Source organism: Schistocerca piceifrons, chromosome 3 (genome assembly GCF_021461385.2).
Source record: "Schistocerca piceifrons isolate TAMUIC-IGC-003096 chromosome 3, iqSchPice1.1, whole genome shotgun sequence".
NCBI classification, from domain to species: domain Eukaryota; kingdom Metazoa; phylum Arthropoda; class Insecta; order Orthoptera; family Acrididae; genus Schistocerca; species Schistocerca piceifrons.
The window spans coordinates 561,002,464-561,023,486 of record NC_060140.1 but is presented as its reverse complement, the minus strand read 5'-3'; the positions used below and the strand labels follow the sequence as shown (position 1 = coordinate 561,023,486).

General features: G+C 42.7%; 1 protein-coding gene across 1 annotated transcript; it reads right to left on the bottom strand.

Annotated features, from left to right (window-relative positions):
• Window positions 1-1,081: 1,081 nt before the first annotated feature.
• LOC124789607 lies at window positions 1,082-19,925 on the bottom strand. Its single transcript, XM_047257021.1, has 3 exons — window positions 19,143-19,925; window positions 6,982-7,317; window positions 1,082-1,948 (listed from the first exon to the last, which is right to left on the bottom strand). The coding sequence occupies exons 1-3, from the start codon at window positions 19,780-19,782 to the stop codon at window positions 1,797-1,799; spliced, it is 1,128 nt and encodes a 375-aa protein (XP_047112977.1). The 5' UTR covers window positions 19,783-19,925; the 3' UTR covers window positions 1,082-1,796.
• Window positions 19,926-21,023: the final 1,098 nt, after the last annotated feature.

Here is a 21,023-nt window from a genome sequence, read left to right as displayed (position 1 = left end):
TTGCGTCCGAAAATAAGGTGACACACAGGTCGACCAAGGAAACAACGGACGTAATCCTTGTGAGTAAGGAAGAACCGTTCGCCTAATCTGGGCATGTAAGACAACGATGGCTGCAGGGTAGAAACATGTCATGTCCATAAACCCTCTGAACTGTATGATCTCTTCCAAGTGCAAAGCGGCACAAAGCATCTATAAACCTAGGAAGGTATCTAGACAAGTGAATAAAAAACCTTTAATTTGAGTCGAAGACTTGCACAGTTGGTGTGTGAATGAAATACCAGAGAAAAGCATGAATTCTGGATCGAGTCCGACTGAGGGACGAAATTAAAATTTGTAGCAAATATGTTTGTCCCGTTAAACAGCAGAAACATGTGCTCTGTAAAGATGTCAATTGTTCCGTGCTTTGGTGAGGCTAACTTTATGATTTCTTTACATTACTGGTACACTTACATAGTTAGTTGCCTTTTGCCGCGTTCATTTATTTCAGAAAGTGGCGTAAAGAGATTCTTTCATTTTATTGTTTTCGTTTTGTTAAGAATAAATACGGATACATGTCCGACCTGTTGAAATGCTTAAGCAAGAAAAATGAAATCTGACACGGGAATTAGAATCCCGATTTTAACTTTTTAAATAGTTCGGCTTTTAGTCCAAAGATAGTGGCATCATTTCGCGATGCACAATAAACTTCCTGGTGTTTCCTCCTATCAGCCAGTTACATTCGCTTTTGACACTAACGGCAAAGATGGACAGTGGCTTTCCTGAATAAGGCTCTGAAGTATCCAGCTGACGCATAATTGGGCTGAAGTTGTGTATGGATACTATTATGTATGTAACGCAAAATGTGATGATTTTAAAACTGACTGCTTTAGAATATAATTAGTAGACAATTCTCCTGATGGAACGTTGCGCTATCTTCAGCCGAACGCTAGAGTCCCCTTGAGTGTTAAGCATCTGTCGATCCAGGTACAACTCTGCATTTCTTATGGGTATATCTCACTGTTGAACTCTAGTGAAAGTTCCACAGTTACAAAAGTAGGAAATTGGTAGTCAATTAAAATTCATAAAATTTTTCATTGCTCAGGTATGCTTTAATAATCATGAAAGAACATATATTGTAAACAGATATAAGAACAAATAAATTAAAAGTCTATACATCATAAATAAATAAATAAATACAAATAATACAGCACGTGTCCGTATAAGTGTCAGTTTTGTAATATATCTCCGTTGTCGTCTTGTTGATGGTGGCTTAGAATTGTTATCGTTATGTGGTCGTTTTCCCTCTCTACCGCTATTTTCTGTCTCCAGTGTATGTTGTCGCAAACGATAGTAGGTAAATAAGTCATTCGTCATCGTATTCTTATCGTCTCATTATGTAACTGGTCTGCTCTCATTATGTAACTGTCTTAGCGGTATGCGTGTAAATTGTCACAGTAAGGTCATTCATTTACAGTCAGAGTAGTCATAACCGTCTTTCGCGAATAGGTGTATCGGCATGTATAGTCACTGTACTCTGTCAGTCACTGAGTACGTCTACAACAGGTCACTTAATTGTAATGCGTGTTTCTATACGTCGGTACTGAGCGTCGCTGAGAGCCACGAGGGTATTAGCCCTAGAGCTCTGGGTCGTAGTCGCCTACCAGTCGTCTACCAGTTGCCTAGCAGTCGTCTACCGGTCGTCTAGCAGTCGTCTACCAGTCGTATAGCAGTGGTCGAGCAGTCGTCGGTGCTGGGCCAGTGGTCGCTGTCTGCAATCGTTACGTGTTCGTGGTGTCGTTGTTGTGTGATCGCTGTCGTTATGCCCCACGGGTGTTGTCCACGATGCTGCTGTAGGCCCTGTACGCCATTGGCTGCGCGTCTGAGTTGCTACTGTAGTAAGGCATCCCGCCTGGTACGTAGGAAGAATCACCAGTGGAGTCGTACTCTGTCGCTGACTTATTGATCGCCTCTGCAAACAGACATAGTACGTGACTTGCTGGATGCCACCACTATAATGCTAACTTCATCTAGCCTGAAATACTATATACTACAATATTTTAATATGAAGACTGTGCTACAAGTGAATTTTCAGCAAAGATGTTATGTTGAGTATTTACATTTGTTTATGAATAAACCACAATTGAAATGCACCCAAAGTTGTTATTGCAATATTCTTCTTTAACATAGTTTCACCTTCTATGAAAGTAAAATAGAGATTAATTTTAGCATGGTATCTAGTTTCCACGTTTCACCAGATATCTGAAACAGTACTCTCTTCCACTGATTATTTTAAGGTACCGGCGTACTTTGTTCTTAGAGAAATATTGTTGTTGAAGGATTGGTAACTTTTTCTTTTTGAACTACTAAGAGTTTCAGCTTATCCAAATTACAATAAATGTCTATTAAGACAAAATGTTGATAGAATGAAGAACGAAGCTGCAATATCCAAAACGGTACAGCATAAAACTTTGCTCAATAATGACACATATTTGGGCAAAACTGGCGGATTGACAGTTGTGAAAAATTGCAGAGTCGTAACACAAGAACACTGTTTTCGATAAATTGTATCCTTTAGGGCATAGGAAAATAATTAGAAAATAAAAACACCACAACCTGTGGTTTTTTGTCTGTGTGAAGGAGATATCGCGTGCGGGTTTGTGATTAATTGCAAACAATATGAAAACTACAATTTCAGATAGTGTGGATGCTTTTTTATACCAAAAACTTTCTCTTACAAAATGAAAAGTTCTCAACTCGTTTGGCCTTTCTTTGCATTCATTTTCCGAGTTGAAAACAAAAGCACACTCTAGTTTATGCAAAGTATATTGTTATAAACTACATTTGGCATTTTGCTTTCGGGTGCAAATATGAATGAATTTTATGTTTCGAATGTTTGTTATTGATAGTCATACTACACCCTTGTCATGCCGGAAGCTAGAGCACTTCAAAGCTGAATGCTTAGTTAACTGAAATGTATTTGAATACCGCCTTTTTCCTTTCTGGTTACTGTTTTCGCATCTATGATATTTAAAAGCTTCTTTATGTGGACACAACGGTAACACTGAGCGAAATGAGGAATCATGTTGGGAAATTTAAACTTTCATTTTCGCTAATTACTGTACCAGTAGAATGAAATATTTTTTCTTCCCACTGGAAGCATTTTCTGTAGTCTCTTTTTGTTTGGTGAACTACAAAATTTATTTGTTTATGTGCTTTATCATTTAAGCAGATATAATTTTTTGATTAGTTGTTCTTCTGTTTTCAGTAAGTTGAAATCATCTGTTAAAACGATTTAGTGCGATATGTTCGATTTCAAAGTTATATTTTATGTCACTCCAGAATGTTCTAGAAAGTTAGAAAAACATTCATCAAACATTCTAGAATGTTTGCGAAAGCTCGAGAACGTTATAGAACACCTTACATTTTCTTCCCTTGAAAAATACATTGATTTGGAACCGACAACATGCCCGCCTCTTCAGACACTTAAATCCCACATCTACATCAGCTTCTACCGCACAGCCTCTACAGAGCACAACAGGAGCACCAAGAGCGGCACAAACATAAAATCCTGAGTTTAGCAGTAGCTGCTTTCGAAGGTAATACTTCAAATTCTCCGTAATGAGTTTCATTATTCGTTGAAATAACTTCCTATGTTTCATTGGTTTTCTTGTGGCGCTGATGCATCTCGCAGTTCAGATCTGTGCAGTTCAATAGGAATAGCAAGAAACATTTTCTAATGGAGGCAATAACGCTCACGGGTACGCAATCTGAATATCCCATATTTATTAGTAACCAATTGATGAACTGTTCACACATGAAACGTTAGTTATAATGTCGTAAATTGGTGGGAAGCGCTAGCATCCTATTACTTTTTATTGGGATTTGTATCCTAGATTTACTAACATTTTGTGTGACGTGTTGTATTATTAAGCAAGAAAACCTCAGACTGTTGCCAATTGGTTGTATCCCGACTCCTAACTTACTAACATGAGCACGTGTAAAAAATTTTTAGCTCCATACTGATAGCGGCAGCAAGCCAGAAGAGATATCCTGCTAAGGATCGTTGGCAAGAGGAAGGGACGATTACCAAATGATATGGATGCTGACTGCTCAGTCGATCAACTAAAATATTGAGAAAATCAAACGAATCCCTGATTGGATAAATCTACTGTAGAACATACGAACTTCTACGACAAACCACTCCATCACCTGCTATCAATTGGCGTTGCAATTATCCGATCCTTAAACTTTTTGTACTTAGAAAGACTACAACGCAATACATTTTCAAACAAGGACTTCGTCTAGTGGTCCTTACATCAATTTCATGCTTAAATGATAAATTACTTGAGAGGAATAATTACCCACCAATTCATGGTAGGCGATAATTACCAACACTATTGGATTACCTAAGGTATTCATTGAGCAGATGTTGAGCTTATCTTGTAGAGGGAAGAAATTAGATTCTATGTTCATATCTAAAAAAAAAAACAAAAAACTTGGAAACAAAAAAAAAATAGGAAGAAAATGGCGAAATCGGAAAAGATGGTTCCGGAAAAATTTAACATAATTTCTGAATAAATAACTAGTAAATACTTAAATTTAAGTTGAATCAATGAAAGACCTAACGGGGGAAGACATGAATGAAAAAGTGACGTTCCGAAGGAAACAGCGAAGACAAGGCAACTGAAATTGAACTTCATGTACAGGTGATCAAGTATGGAATAAAGGTACCTTCATGTATAAGAGACGAAAACGAGAGGCTGATCTTATTAAAGTCCTTATAGAGGTATGGCCGCGTGGTATTACAAAATATTAAAATGATAAAATGTCAAATATCCGACACTTCGCCAATGTTATTAGCACCCACTAGTCGTATTTTCGATCCAATAAAAGATTTTGGCGTCGGTAGTCACCTAACATCTGAAAAAACGTAATACATTTAAGCACCCACTAGCCACCTGAATCTTTCTACAGCCGAAGGAAGGCCGCTGCGACACCGTCGAAACGTTGGATATTGAATATCTTAGCGTTTCGGTATTTCAGAAGCTGATGCATCAGTAGAGATGAAACGGTTTTAGTGAGGTTGATACTGGCCTCGGGAGCGTACGTATTTTTAAATTGAGGAGGAGTTGTTTCCGATTGAACAAATTATTGAATTCACGGTATTACTGAAAGTTATACACAAAATAACATACAAAGTTATCGGAAAGCAAACGGCAGCTACGTAGTTCGGCTTTAAAAATGCTGTCGTAATTCGAGAGGCTCTGTTCTGTATTTAGATTTTATTCCAGAGGTGCAGAGACGTGAACTGTGATGTCCATACCTGCTTTATCGATTATCGGAAGGATTTTGATAGAGGACAACATAAGGAAATCGCCAAGATGTTAAATTAATAGCCGAACAGATGACGAAGACCTCTGGATCATAATTATTCTATGCTGATATCAGTATGCTGCAGTGAATATAAAACGAGAAATCTGACATATTAGAGATGTGACAGGGAGTTAAATAGAGCTCTCTTTCGGCGCCACTGATATTTCTTCTTTGTTCAGAATACATCTTCAAAGAAGCGCATGAACACGTCAATGAAGAAATCGAATGGAGAGAAGCTACCAGTGTCCACTAATCTGATGGCACTGCAATATTTGTCGACAGCTAAAATAGTCCTCTACATATTGTATCCCGAATCAGCTAAAGTAGTGAGCGTTATGCATAGAAACGAAAACAAGTAAAAATTGATGGTCATCAGCAAGAAAGACATACCAAACTGTCAACTAAACATTAACCGTAAAGTTATTGAACAAGTAAAGGAATACAAATATCTGGGAATCAACATGAACAACTAGTGGTGCATCTCGCAAGAAATATAACTCCGTATTCTGAGAGTCAGGGCTGCGTTTTCGAAAAATATTTTCAAGAACCAACACCTCTCTATCAACACAAAAATAAGATATCTACAAAGGAACATTACCCATCCTTTTTCCACAAAATGTTGGGGAAACAAAAAGTTCAAAACATATTAAAATGGAAAAACCTACATGACCTTTACCAGGTAATATGGAACGGAAATATAATAGAATACTGCAGCGTTCTTCAAGGGAAGATAACCTGGTGAAAGAGGACAGGGAAGAAGAGGAAAAATAATGTGTGTGAAATCTTATGGGACTTAACTTCTAAGGCATACACACTACTTAACCTAAATTATCCTAAGGACAAACACATGCACCCATGCCCGAGGGAGGACTCGAACCTCCACCGGGGCCAGCCGCACAGTCTATGACTGCAGCGCCTTTGACCGCTCGGCTAATCCCGCGAGGCGACTCAGAAACTTACGGACGTGGGATTAACGCACGAGCGAGGAACGTCTTAGAACAAGCAAAAGTGGTTATAATTATAGTACGGTTACTCACAGATGTACAGCGTGGGCTGTAATTATCTTATGGCAGCGAAAGTCGGTATATATTGTAATGCGTTAATGCGGAACCAGTATATGCTGAAAAAAAAAATAGTTCGAGTTTACTACACCAGATGCAAATCTGGCGCAGTACAGCATTCGTCGGTGTCACCAGTGCTCATATTGAACAAATTGTGTAAGTGGCGAGTAATAACGACTTCAACATTATCCTTCTTTCAATTGATTGACCTCCTCTGCCCATGTCCCGTTGCTAATCCTTTATGTATGGGAACATTTCCTTGCGTTCACAGTGCCAGAGATGATCCTGGTGGCCAAAATGGGAACTAATTAATTTTATATCCTAAATCGGTTCCCCATTAACGCATTAGAATATTTACCGAGTTTTGCTGCCATATGATTATTATAGACCATACTGGACCTGTGCGAGTAGCTGCATTTTAATTATAACCACTGTATAACTGTGATGGTCTCCTACATACGAAACAGATGCGCGCTGAAATAAGAAGAAGAAAACAAGTTGTGTTTGAAACGGTAATACAGGGGAGTGTCGTCGGGATGGGCCGCTGCGTGTTCTTTAGGATACTGACCGACTGGGTCGACGCTGAAGCTGCGCCCGTAGGAGGAGTGGCCGTAGCCGTGGCCGTGCTGCACCTCGGAGGAGTGCGTGTGCTCGTGCGAGTAGACGGGCTTGCTGACGATCTCGTAGGTGACGGACTTGCCGCCGCCGCCGCCGGCCAGGCTCTTCAGCCCGACGATGGCGGCCAGCATGAGCGCCAGCAGCGCCGTGATGAGCGCCTTGCCCGCCAGCAGGAAGAGCAGGCCGCCCGCGCCCGCGCCCATCATCGCCTTCATCATCATCATCATCAGCAGCAGCTGGCCGCCGCCGCCCTTCTTGCCGCCCAGGCCGCCACCTCCCTTGCGACCTATCGCAAGGTGCAAATTTGAATCAATGACAATGTTGTATTCAAATGACCCTGAACAACACACCTCAAGATTCAACTCATATGCTACGATTCACCGGTACCGATAGTCATGCAGCGCCGTTAGTGACACTTTTGTTTTGACACACGAGCGGCTACACTGCACAAAGGAAAAAGAAAATGAAAATGTTGCACCACCTGCTGAGATAAGCCGTCCCACAACGGTTGCAACCGGTCCCTGATATCCTGGGTACTATCACTGAGACTCAACTGACGAAGGAACATATCCCACACATGTTGTGTTGGGGGCGGGTCTGAGGATGTTCCTGGCCACTAGAGTATCGCAGCATCACATAAACTGTTTACAGACAATTGTAACGTGTGTGGACGAAGTTGTCCTGTTGAAAACTGGCAGCATAATACAGCCGCATGAGGGGTAACACATTACGACGCAGGATGTCCAAGTCGTACCGTTTTGGTTCTAGTACAGTTTGATGAGTATTTCAGCATCATTTTCGTGCTGACTGAATAAACACATTACGAAACATGCTACTATTCGTTGAACCTTCTTTGTCCATTCCGTTATAGCAGTTTGGTAAGTAGAACAAGCACTATGACAAACATTTAGTGGCAGTTCAAAAATTAGCCTAAACTAAAGAAACCACAGGAAACATAAGCCTGCGTGATAAGGAGGAGCCGGCCGTGGTGGCCAAGCGGTTCTAGGCGCTACAGTCTGGAACCGCGCGACCGCTACTGTCGCAGGTTAGAATCCTGCCTCGGGCATGGATGTGAGTGATGTCCTTAGGTTAGTTAGGTTCAAGTAGTTCTAAGTTCTGGGGGGCTGATGACCTCACAAGTTAAGTCGCATAGTGCTCAGAGACATTTGAACCATTTGATAAGGAGGATATTTGAGTACACAGGTGGTGGGGAGGTGAGCAAACTAAAAATGGCCCGGAACATATTTATGGCACTGACATGGAGTTAATGCTTGTTAATGATAAGATAACTGCTCATTACGTAAAATGCTGGAAACCGATTTCTATGCACCAATGGGTTGCTGTCACATGCCTGCATATGTGCATCTCCCGCATGCCGTGACCTGAGTACTTCGCTGTGTCATCGCGTTTGAGTAAGAGGATCAACCAGATGGTTATACCACAAAATGGTGCTCATGATAAAACAAAACGTGTTCGTTGTGAGTGTTGCCCGAAGCACAATTTGTGGAGAATGTTTACTGACCTCTTTGCGTGGGAGTGTTGCGAAACGTCCAGCTAAGTCTACAGTCAAAACTTAGTGGCAAAATGACGTGAAACGGGACCTTTACCAAATAAAAATCATATCCGAAAAGAGTTAGAACACCAGAAAATATGGCTCAAATGAAATCTGACGAAACCTCAACGACATTAAGCTGTGCAAGTGGGAATTAAGAGATCATGTCGAAACATTATTAGGGAAGGCCTTCGCCGATAGCCTTACAAATACATTATTGAGAATACAGACGAACTTCCACGTGTTGTGTTCTGCCAGTGGTTTCTGAGTGAAGTGAGTCCTCAGTTTTTCATTTCTTCAGACGGGGTCTGATTCAGTCTGTCAGGGTACGAGAACTAACAGAACAGGCGCCATTATGAATCAGAAAATCGGCGTTACTGCTCTGGAGAGCCGTTGTATAATCTCGGAATGGTGACTGTTACACAGTGTTTGATGTCAGCATCGTAACACGGTTCTTTCAACAAACTTCAAATGCTAACCGACTTTTCCAGAAACTGTTTAATCCCAAGGAGTGGATTAAGTAACAGTAGATGAACGACAGCATGGATATTTTCAGCAAGACGTAGCAAGAGTATAGCGCCTTGACAATATTGTCACGAATGCATGAGTTGCTCGGTGAGGAGAGGACAATCAGCAGAGGTAATGCAATCTCCTGGTTACCTTGAGCGCCTGATCTCTCTCCGTGTGATTTTTACCTGTGGGGCAAATAGAAGGGTCAAATTTGCTAAAATAATCCTCACACACTGAAAGAGCTACAGAGCACTGAAAATGCTACTCTGATGTGGGTTAAGCATTACACAATCTCAGCAACTGTAGTTTCGAAGTTCACAAATTAATCGTCAGTGATTAACATCTTCCATTCTGTTTTTGTATACCAACATATTGTTCCAAAAAAGATACAGACTCACGACGATTGAGGTAACCTGCAGTATCACTTGTTCAGGTATGACTCAAGGCCGCTTAGCTATCTCTTAATGCGATTTGGTTGTGGATTTTGAATATGACATTACAGTACATGTCGTATGAATTCTTTACCATAACATACAATGACTTAGAACTTCTGGTGCGGTCTCCGTTAAATAAACTAGAATTTGTAATCCACTAAATACTTGCAACTACGGCTCTTGATCTCTGACTAGAAACTGGGATTCAAAGGAAACATAAAACAAAGGACAAGGCCTACCTTATATGTTTAATTCAACGTCTCCAATTGCCTCTACGTCGATGAAAGGTTGACCTTCAACTTCCCTTTGCTGTTAAAACGTTGAATTATTACCGAGTAGTTCTAGGGTGTGACAGACGAATTTAATAAAAACTGAAGGACATCTAAACAAAATTATGTCACTCGAGGTGTCTCTATATCCAGTGATAACGCAGCCATAAAGATCGTTTCTCAGGATTTCGGCATTCGAAAACTTCTGAAAGCTCTTACTGACTTACTGACAGAATTTGTCGCTAACTTACAGCACTGTTTTGCTGGGGTAGGTTTTTGACAGTCTGTTTGTTCAAATTTGTCTGAAAATTCGTCTAAAAACATTCAGGAAAAATGCAAAAAGTGAAAGGCATGCATACAACGTGTGGAACACTTTTAACTTTGTTGCATTTTCAAGGCAGTTTCCAGACACTGCAACTATTTTTTAGTTTCTAGGCATTGCCACCATCATACCAGGTTACATTTAAAAGATGTTGTGTGCTCGACATAGTTTTCTGTAGTCCTTTAAGTCACTTAACAATATGTATGTGGAGAGTCATGTGATTTTCTATTAGGAGAAAAAAAAACTGAAAAGTAGAAGAGAAGTAACGGGGGGGGGGGGGGGGGGGGGGGGATACATCTGCCAGCTTTACGTGGATTGTACAATACCTGTGAGTTGCGTGCTTTGAATCTAAGGCAGAAATGAGGCAGAAACTCGAATTTTTATGATTTGGTGTAACGGCTGAAAGGCGCCACCTGCGATATCTGGAACCGTCTTCGAGTTACGATGCCCATTTTGAAGAAATGATGATTACTCGTCCTGTGGAATATAGGTTCATTATTTCCCTCGTCATTTTTGTGCCAATGGCTGCGTTGTGGAATGTGTGGCTCACCGGTGTTGTGCGGGCAGTTGAGGTCGCGATTTCTGACACGTTGAATTAGCTAGCTTATTGTACTTCCTGCAAATAAATGTGTTTATCATACGCCTAGAGAGATAGTGCTCTTGTCAAGTACTGCAAGCCTATGTTTTGTTTATTTTTCCCTCTCTTATTGGCAGCTGTTTTGTCATTTTTGTTACACGAAAACCGATGTAACTTGTTTTTTGATATACTGGCAGGCTGCCTTACAAATTTAATGGTTTAGCCTTTCAGATCAGGTATTATTCGAGTCCATTTAAGCTGATGTAACATGTTGCTCTATCTTGTGGCTAATACTAAATTATTTCAGATTAACATTTCAGTGGTTAATTATGATGTGAAACTAAGAATGCTGAAAAGGATTGAGTGTTTAGCGGCCTACATGAGTAATGAAACCAGGTTTAATAGCATAGGTGTCAGTGAATAATTATGGAAGGGAAATGCTGTTCCTAGTCATTTTACTTTTATGTTATAATCCTTTCGTACTCTTGTTGAGATGTTACATTTGCTGTCATTAGCTCGCATCCCGTGGTCGTGCGGTAGCGTTCTCGCTTCCCACGCCCGGGTTCCCGGGTTCGATTCCCGGCGGGGTCAGGGATTTTCTCTGCCTCGTGATGGCTGGGTGTTGTGTGCTGTCCTTCGGTTAGATAGGTTTAAGTAGTTCTAAGTTCTAGGGGACTTATGACCACAGCAGTTGAGTCCTATAGTGCTCAGAGCCATTTGAACCATTTTTTTGCTGTCATTAAGCTGTTTTTTGAAGGTACTCTGATTTTTAAGTATGGTCTTCTCATAATTGCTAACTTCTCAGAAATTGTTAGTCACACTAGCTTTTACAGTGGGTGATGAGTGTTACGTTGTTGTTTGTGAGACGTTTTGGGTATAGCTGGGCCTAAGTTTTTGATTGTTTGATATCAAGTGAATTTCACGTCTGAAAACTGTTTTCCAAATTTATTGTGCAAAATATACGTACAAAATTTCACCCTATTTGCAACTCAATAAATCGGACCCAGCGTAAAAGCCTACTGTTCCAGTACCACCACAACTGCAGAAATTCCACATTGTCCATTGATTTCTTCTTCTGTTTCTTGTATTTTTGTCCTGCATCGACGCATTGTCAGCGTGGTTATTTCAGCATTTGGCTTGGTTAATGTAAGGGGTGGCCGATGCCGTCCCTGTCGTCAGTCTCCCCCCACCCCTCACGCCCCCATTCCCGCCATCCCCCACACCCCGCAGGGGCGGAATATGTGACCCTCAACTGTTCGCATGTACTGTTATTTACATGGAAGTGAGGGAAAAGTTTCAAATTGCGAATCGCGTAACTGAGGAGGGCCTTGGATACCAGCCCAGTATTGCCGGCCGCGGTGGCCGAGCGGTTCTAGCGTTGCAGTCCGGAACCGCGGGGCTGCTACGGTCGCAGGTTCGAATCCTGCCTCGGGCATGGATGTGTGTGATGTCCTTAGGTTAGTTAGGTTTAAGTAGTTCTAAGTTCTAGGGGACTGATGACCAAAGATGTTAAGTCCCATAGTGCTCAGAGCCATTTTTTTTAACCAACCCAGTATTCATCTAGTGGGATGCGGGAAACCGACTAAAATGCACTTCCAGTCTGGCCAGTGCACCGGTCCTTGCCTGTGAGCCGCCGTGCGGATTCCATCTGGCACTGGCGCAACTCCCCGTTCTTGCAAGCGACGTTCTAACAAGCACGGCTACCCTGCCGAGTTCGGATATTTTGTTTGTGTTCACGAAGACTGTTACTTACTGAATAGACAGCGAAAACATTAAAAGAAGGCAATGTCATGTCGAAACAGTGTTTATACTTTACACTGAAATTTGGGTCGTGTGCCGTTACTTTAAGTTAAGCATAGGACGCAGTAACAATGTTAAGTAGATCATAAATGTATAACCTCAACAATACATTTTAAAACAAGTTTCTTGATTCACCGTCCAATAACCACTCGTCTTTTACGCAGCGTACTGTTTGTTTGTGATTTTGTGCTGGTGGACTGCAGCTGCAACCAGCTCGCACGAGTGCAGGCCGTGAGATGACTCTGCAGCCTCCAAACGGATGCCATTAGCTGCGAGTGCTTCTTAAAAGATCTTCCTTTAATTGGGATTCTGTCACAGTTGTGCCCCTATACGTGGTGCTCACATGCGTGACGTGTATTTCTGCAAATTGCGTTTGTAGTTACGGAGCATGATAAAAAATTATTTCTACAGGCCTCCTTTCCAAGTGGGTGAAGTAGTCTGTAATATCATGACTTTGCACTTTCATTGTGCATCCTGTCGGAACAGAAGTGAGCTGTACTAGTTCCTGAGAGGACATAGTCTTTTATCTAACTTCACCTCTTCCACAAGTGCAATACTGAAGTAATGCGCTCTTTTCAGATCAAGTCATAAAGGCTGCGTAGACGGAACAAACTGCTCGTACTGGTATCCGTTGACAGCCTCAGTAACTGTCATTATCAATTCTGAGGTTTAAATTGAATATCGTATTGCATTTAACAAATTTTGTTCACTTTTGATATCTTCTCACGCTTATTCTTCAGGTAATTCTACTGCGCAGAGAGTGCATTTGATTACTTCTGTCCCTTTGTTCCTATAGATCCCAGATATGTTTGAAATGTTCTACGCCCAAGTACTCGCGAATTTCGGTTCCTTTAGCAACATGATTCTCCATATCGGGTTTTGAAGAACAGCTCTCTTCGCGTATTGCCTTCAGCGCCAACAAAAGTATTTTTTGATTATTTCTAAACAGCATAGCACTGATTTTTCTACTGCCTCTCATTACTAACCCAGAACTGAAAACGAAGGTTTTTCTCAAATATTTTTCTGTCTCTTATATTACTTATGATGAACCTCTTCCCATTCTGTATTTTCTCTAGTGATTTAGGAATCGCATTATCGTAATGTCTTCTATGTTCGTCTATCCTTCTACGTTTGCCTGTATATCATGCCGTTTGTCAGTTATTTTTGGTACATTGTTGTTTAATTCACTGAAAATTACCGGTTTCGGACAGTGTCACCCATCTGCAGATCATTATCATAGCTGCAGAGTGACGAGTCTTAACTGAAACAGAATGATTTTCATTTTCATATGTTGTTGTTGTTGTGGTCTTCAGTCCTGAGACTGGTTTGATGCAGCTCTCCATGCTACTCTATCCTGTGCAAGTTTCTTCATCTCCCAGTACCTACTCCAGCCTACATCCTTCTGAATCTGCTTAGTGTATTCATCTCTTGGTCTCCCTCTACGATTTTTACCCTCCACGCTGCCCTCCAGTACCAAATTGGTGATCCCTTGATGCCTCAGAACATGTCCTACCAACCGATCCCTTCTTCTAGTCAAATTGTTCCACAAACTCCTCTTCTCCCCAATTCTATTCAATACCTCCTCATTAGTTATGTGATCTACCCACCTAATCGTCAGCATTCTTCTGTAGCACCACATTTCGAAAGCTTCTATTCTCTTCTTGTCTAAACTATTTATCGACCATGTTTCAATTCCATACATGGCTACACTCCATACAAATACTTTCAGAAACGACTTCCTGACACTTAAATCAATACTCGATGTTAACAGATTTCTCTTCGTCCGAAACGCTTTCCTTGCCAATTCCAGTCAACATTTTATATCCTCTCTACTTCGACCATCATCAGTTATTTGCCTCCCCAAATAGCAAAACTCCTTTACTACTTTAAGTGTCTCATTTCCTAATCTAATTCGCTCAGCATCACCCGACTTAATTCGTTTGCATTCCATTATCGTCGTTTTGCTTTTGTTGATGTTCATCTTATATCCTCCTTTCAAGACACTGTCCATTCCATTCAACTGCTCTTCCAAGTCCTTTGCAGTCTCTGACAGAATTACAATGTCATCGGCGAACCTGAACGATTTTATTTCTTCTCCATGGATTTAAATTCCTACTCCGAGCTTTTCTTTTGTTTCCTTTACGGCTTGCCCAATATACAGATTGAATAGCATAGGGGAGAGGTTACAACCCTGTCTCACTCCCTTCCAAACCACTGCTTCCCTTTCATGTCCCTCGACTCTTATAACTGCCATCTGGTTTCTGTACAAATTGTAAATAGCCTTTCGCTTCCTGTATTTTACCCCTGCCACCTTTAGAATTTGAAAGAGAGTATTCCAGTCAACATTGTCAAAAGCCTTCTCTAAGTCTACAAATGCTAGAAATGTACGTTTACCTTTCCTTAATCTTTCTTTTAAGATAAGTCGTAGGGTCAGTATTGCCTCACGTGTTCCAACATTTCTACGGAATCCAAGCCGATATTCACCGAGGTCAACTTCTACCTGTTCTTCCATTCGTCTGTAAAGTATTCACGTTAGTATTTTGCAGCTGTGACTTATTAAACTGATAGTTTGGTAATTTTCACATCTGTCAACACCTGCTCTTTTTTTGGATTGGATTTACTATATTCTTCTTGAAGTCTGGGGGAATTTCGCCTGTCTCATACATCTTGCTCACCAGATGGTAGAGTTTTGTTAGGCCTGGCTCTCCCAAGGCTGTCAATAGCTCTAATGGAATGTTGTCTACTGCCGGGGCCTTGTTTCGACTTAGGTCTTTCAGTGCTCTGTCAAACTCTTCACGCAGTATCATATCCCCCATTTCATCTTCATCTACCTCCTCTTCCATTCCCATAAAATTGTCCTCAAGAACATCGCCCCTGTATAGACCCTCTATATCTATCTTACCCCTCGTGAGATAAGCCTCTGAATCTTTACATTTGTCCTCTAGCTATCCCTTCTTAGCCGTTTTGCACTTCCTGTCGATCTTATTTTTGAGACGTTTGTATTCCTTTTTGCCTGCTTCACTTACTGCATTTTTGTATTTTCTCCTTTCATCGATTATATTCAGTATCTCTTCTGTTATCCAAAGATTTCTACTAGCCCTCATCTTTTTACCTACTTGATCCTCTGCTGCCTTCACTACTTCACTCCTCAAAGCTACGAATTCTTCTTCTACTGTATTTATTACTCCCATGCCTGTCAATTGTTCGCTTATGCTCTCCCTGAAACTCTGTACAACCTCTGGTTCTTTCAGTTTATCCAGGTCCCATCTCCTTAAATTCCGACCTTTTTGCAGTTTCTTCAGTTTTAATCTACATTTCATAACTAATAGATTGTGGTCAGGGTCCAAATCTGCCCCTGAAAATGTCTTACAATTTAAAATCTGGTTCCTAAATCTCTGTCTTACCATTATATAATCTATCTGAAACCTTTTAATATCTCCAGGATTCTTCCACGTGTACAACCTTCTTGCATGATTCTTGAACCGAGTGTTAGCTATGATTAAGTTATGCTCTGTGCAGAATTCTACCAGGCGACTTCCTCTTTCGTTTCTTAGCCCCAATGCATATTCACCCACTACGTTTCCTTCTCTTCCTTTTCCTACTGTCGAATTCCAGTCACCCACGACTATTAAATTTTCGTCTCCCTTCACTACCTGAATAATTTCTTTTATCTCATCATACATTTCATCAGTTTCTTCATCACCTGCAGAACTAGTTGGCATATAAACTTGTACTACCGTACTAGGCATGGGTTTCGTGTCTATCTTGGCCACAATAATGCGTTCACTATGCTGTTTGTAGTAGCTTACCCGCACTCCTATTTTTTTTTTTATTATTATTAAACCAACTCCTGCATTACCCCTATTTGATTTTGTATTTACAGCCCTGTATTGACCTGACCAGAAGTCTTGTTCCTCCTGCCACCGAACTTCACTAATTCCCACTATATCTAACTTTAACCTACCCATTTCCCTTTTTAAATTTTCTAACCTACCTGCCCGATTAAGGGACCTGACATTCCACGCTCCGATTCGTAGAACGCCAGTTTTCTTTCTCTTGATAACGACGTCCTCCTGAGTAGTCCCCGCTCGGAGATCCGAATGGGGGACTATTTTACCTCCGGAATATTTTACCCAAGAGGACGCCATCATCATTTAACCATCCAGTAAAGCTGCATGCCCTCGGGAAAAAATTAGGGCTGTAGTTTCCCTTTGCTTTCAGCCGTTCGCAGTACCACAACAGTTGCAACAGTAAAATTCAAAAGATAGAGAGGAGTAAACGTCTGGAGAGACCTAAATTGGAAATACCACTTGATAGTGATTAGAGCAAAAGCTGATGGTTGGCTGGGATTCATTGGGATTATGTTAAGGAAATGTAATTCACCTACGAAAGAAATGGTTTATAAAACACATTTGCAACACCGTTGACACGTATCAGGCTGGATAAGGAGAACAGATCAGATCAATCGAAGAGCGGCACGTTTTGTCATGGGACAGTCCAGCAAGTAATAATCATCCATCAATAGTCTGGCAACGTATTACTTCCTCTCACATGTTTATCACGAAATGGCCACTACAAGGAAATCAGAGAACTCAGAGCTCAAAGGGAAACTTAGCGATTTCATATTCCCACGCACCACTGGCAAATGGAGCAGAGAAGATAAACTGGTAATGGTACTAGAAGTGCCCTGCCCTATTCTCCGTAAGGTGTCTTGCATGGTAATAAATGCCTCGTGATAATATATGTGTCGTTAGCCTTCCTAACGTTCCGTCCAGACCATGGGAATATATCTCGAGGGAGACGTCAGCCATCCACGTCTAAATAATAAGCTAACCAATACACTATCTGTCATGTATCTACTTCAAACTGCCTCCCGCCAGAAGCTACCATTGAAAGAGGACATCACAGGCGTACACAAACCCCTTTAGAAATGAACCGGACAAGTGCGAGTAGGACTTGGGCTCTGGAAGTTCCATACAAACTTAATTACGTATATAGACAACAATAATAGCAATTTCGTGGGCTCAATTGCCTCGTACAGCCTTTGTATTAGTTGACGCTCCTGCGACATGCGTGTACCTAACCTACCACAAGGTGAAAGAAAGCTACTGTTTAGCTTCGAATCTGAACTATGTGTTGTTTCTGGTGGCTCCTCACATCGTTTGATGTTGAAGGCAGGGTGACATGAGGACTCAAGAATCCGTGGTCAGAGCGAGATTCGATCCTGCGACCTCTCGCTTTTCTAGGCATGTGCTTTCCTATTAGATGACGAGAACCAGCATGCACGTACATCATGCGTTTCTAGGTTTTGATGGGCGAGTTTATCGAAATGTGTGGCATAAATGACCCTATCTTTTGACTGCATTGAATTACACGCTTAAATTGTTTATTTCAGCAGCGGACTGTGCACGTTAGTACTTGACATGAATTTCTACTCAATACATGCAACCGTTCCTGAGAAAAAGGAGTTTTAACAGACGGATGTACAGGCAGACACTCGAACAACAAAACGACGCTATGAGTATATCGTTTTCACTGATCGAGGTACGGAATCCGCAAAACGATTTTGATACCAACCTGAAGAAAGGCGAAAAATGTAATGTGTACTGACTGCTAGCAAATGAAAGCAGAATAATATGTCGTTAAAGTGAAGAAAACAGCATTACAATTTCCACCATAAATTTTGAACTCTTTATCAAGTAGCAGGTCTCCATGTTAGATCATCCTCAGGCCCCTTGAGAAGAGTAGAGATCTGAGGACACCGGTTATCTTATTACGGGTCCTACAATGACAACATACAAGCGGATTATATCCGATCTCTTTTTCTTAAGGGGCATGATGACGATGTAATGTAACATAGAAACCGATGGTTTAAAAAAGCGTGCAAAATTTACGGGTGAAGGTGCACTGCTGTTTATTTCAAACTGACCAGCCGACATCCAGCCATCTTCTACAAAGACAGGCATACAAGGCATTATCGTCAAATCACATTCAAGAGTATTTCGCCATTCACTGTGAAACTAATGTGCAACCCCGCCCTCGTTTCTACCCCGGCTCCTGGGTACGCTGTTAGAGGCAATGATGCAACATCTACATCGATGTACATCACACTCCGCAAGCAATCCAACGGCCTGTGGTGGAGGGTACCTCTGATACCACTGACTGATCCACCCTATCCTATTCAGTCGTCAATGGCGCGTGGAAAGAATGATTGTTGGCAGGCCCCTGCATTGGCTCCAACGTCTCGAATTTTCTCGTTGTGGCCATTCCGTGAGATGTATATGGGAGGAAGTAAAGTTGTTCGACTCTTCACGGAAAATGCTCGCCCTCCGTGATGCACAACGCCTCTCTTGTAACGTCTGCCTGTGGAGTTGGTTGAACATTTCGATAACGCTCTCGCACAGCCTACACAATTCCGTGGCGAGACGCACGGCTATTTGTCGGATCTTCTCTATCTCTTCTATCAACCCTACGTGGTAAGTATCCCACATTGGTGAACAATCCTAAAGAGTCGGTCGAACATGCGCCTTATAAACAATTTCGTCCGTGGAAGAGTTACATCTCCTTAGGATTCTTCCTGTGAATCTCAGCGTTCCACCTGCTTTTCCTACTTTTCGCAGTGACGAAGGCGTGTTCGCGATACTGACCTGTCTCCTGAGAACCCTCGGCGGCGGGTAGGCCGAACACCTCGTGGCTGAGCTGGCGAGCCGCCGCCAGGCTGTCGGCGTCCAGGAGCTTGACGCTGATGGCGTGCGTCTGCAGGTAGCGGGCGACACGGCGCGCCAGGTAGGCGTCGACGCGAGCCTCCGAGTCGTGCGGGAAGTCCCTGGCGACGGATGCCACCAGGTCTGGGGTGGAGGTCGTGCCCTCAGCTGCCGCGCCGTCCCCATCGGATCCGTTAGTGCGCACCACGGACACGCCGGGCATCAGCTGGTACTCCCTGGCAGAGGACATGCGCTCCACCAGAGCTGCCACGTCCAACTTGAGGCACGTCAGAGTGAAGCGCTGCGCTCCGGTGCATCCCTTGTTGATAGCCTTGCGGGGAGTGGACGGCGCCGCTGATAGGGTGTCATCGCCGGAGGGAATTTGGTTGACGGACGAGAGTGGGAACTGTCGGGCGTGTCTGGGGAGTAGCAGTGAAGCGACGGTAGCAGCGGCGGCTGGAGTCGCCACGCTAGACGGAGAGGTAGCTGCGGTGCTGCCGGCGACATCGGCACGTAGCGCCGGGGACAGTAACACCAGGAGTAACCACACAGGTCGTCGCAACGCGCTGTTGGTACCTTCCATTGATTTACTTACACAAGACGGTTAAATTCACTGTTTAACGAACACTGTTGCTCCCTTCACGAGACGGAACGACAAGACACAGCTGTATGTTATCAGCGCCGCTGGGTCCTTAATGCGAGAGGCCGTCCGTTCTCAGTGGAGAAGGACGGTGCACTGCGATGTTCGGTGGTCGGCACCTGCTCTTTTGTACCCCTCGCGCCGATTCACTGCCAACGGCGTGGCACGCGTACAAGAACTCTGTTCCTGTTGGGAGAGGGGGCGGGGAAAGGTAACAAAAAGGACAATAATAAAGTGACGCTAGTCAGTCCGCATTATTATCTGGGGCACGCGAAATAGAGTACCGTGAGTTGGCATCTTGCGCAAAGTAAAAGGCAAGACTCTTCGCAGCGGAGGAGGTGGACTCTGAAGCTATGGTCTCAGTGGTAGGGGGAGAGAGAAAGAGAGAGAGAGAGAGAGAGGGGCTCGTTGCCGCGTCCATACAACAGGCGGCGGCGCGAGGTGAAAAACCTTCGTCTAGGCGACTGCTGCTGCTGGCGTCGGCGGTCATTAGGCGGCAAACGGCGAGAGGGGCTGACCGGCTACTGCCCGTCACAGCTCTTAGTGGAGCATGACTGCGGCGCAAGAAAGAAAGGGCTGGCGAAAATAACCCGGGGCCTTTCACGGCCGCCCCGCTGCCGTTTGTCACTGCCCCCTCCCCGCTCCCTTCTCCCACAATACTGTCGCTGTCTTCGGCGGAATGGCAGAATCAGAATGTTGGTGAAGATTGTCGCCAATTAGCGCCTGCTCTTCTGTCACCGAAATACATCATTTCACCTTCATTGGACATTCACTTTAGGATGCAACCAGACAATGGAGTGGCTGAAAGTATCAAATAAGGCCTATAAAACGTCAAACGATAAGTTATTATACATAGGCAACAAGCAGATTTATTAATGAAGAGATTAGATGTTTCTGCCATCTTACTCTGCACAAACGCGTGAGACACAATACAGTCTGTAAAATGTAAACACTTGAGGTTGCAGTCGTCTCAATCTCAATAAATCAATCGAACTAGTTGCGTGCTCCCCTGGAAACATTTCCATCGAAGATATCCCACGTATCTTGGGAAACTAGATCAATTGAAGCGATTGTCAAAACAGACCACCCGGCGGTGGTTACAACTGTCGGTAACTCGAATTACTTTGTCAATTGTTTCGCTAATTGTTTAGTCATGTAATTTCTTGAGAAATTTCCTTGTTTAC

What these genes read in the sequence shown, in the direction of transcription:
- LOC124789607 (XM_047257021.1), bottom strand. Translation starts at nt 19,782, where the DNA reads ATGGAAGGTACCAACAGCGCGTTGCGACGACCTGTGTGGTTACTCCTG. An exon ending in CGAGGGTTCTCAGGAGACAG is followed by an intron (nt 7,318 to 19,142) that starts GTCAGTATCGCG and finishes ACCTTGCGATAG; the next exon opens with GTCGCAAGGGAGGTGGCGGC. An exon ending in CTTCAGCGTCGACCCAGTCG is followed by an intron (nt 1,949 to 6,981) that starts GTCAGTATCCTA and finishes GTCTGTTTGCAG; the next exon opens with AGGCGATCAATAAGTCAGCG.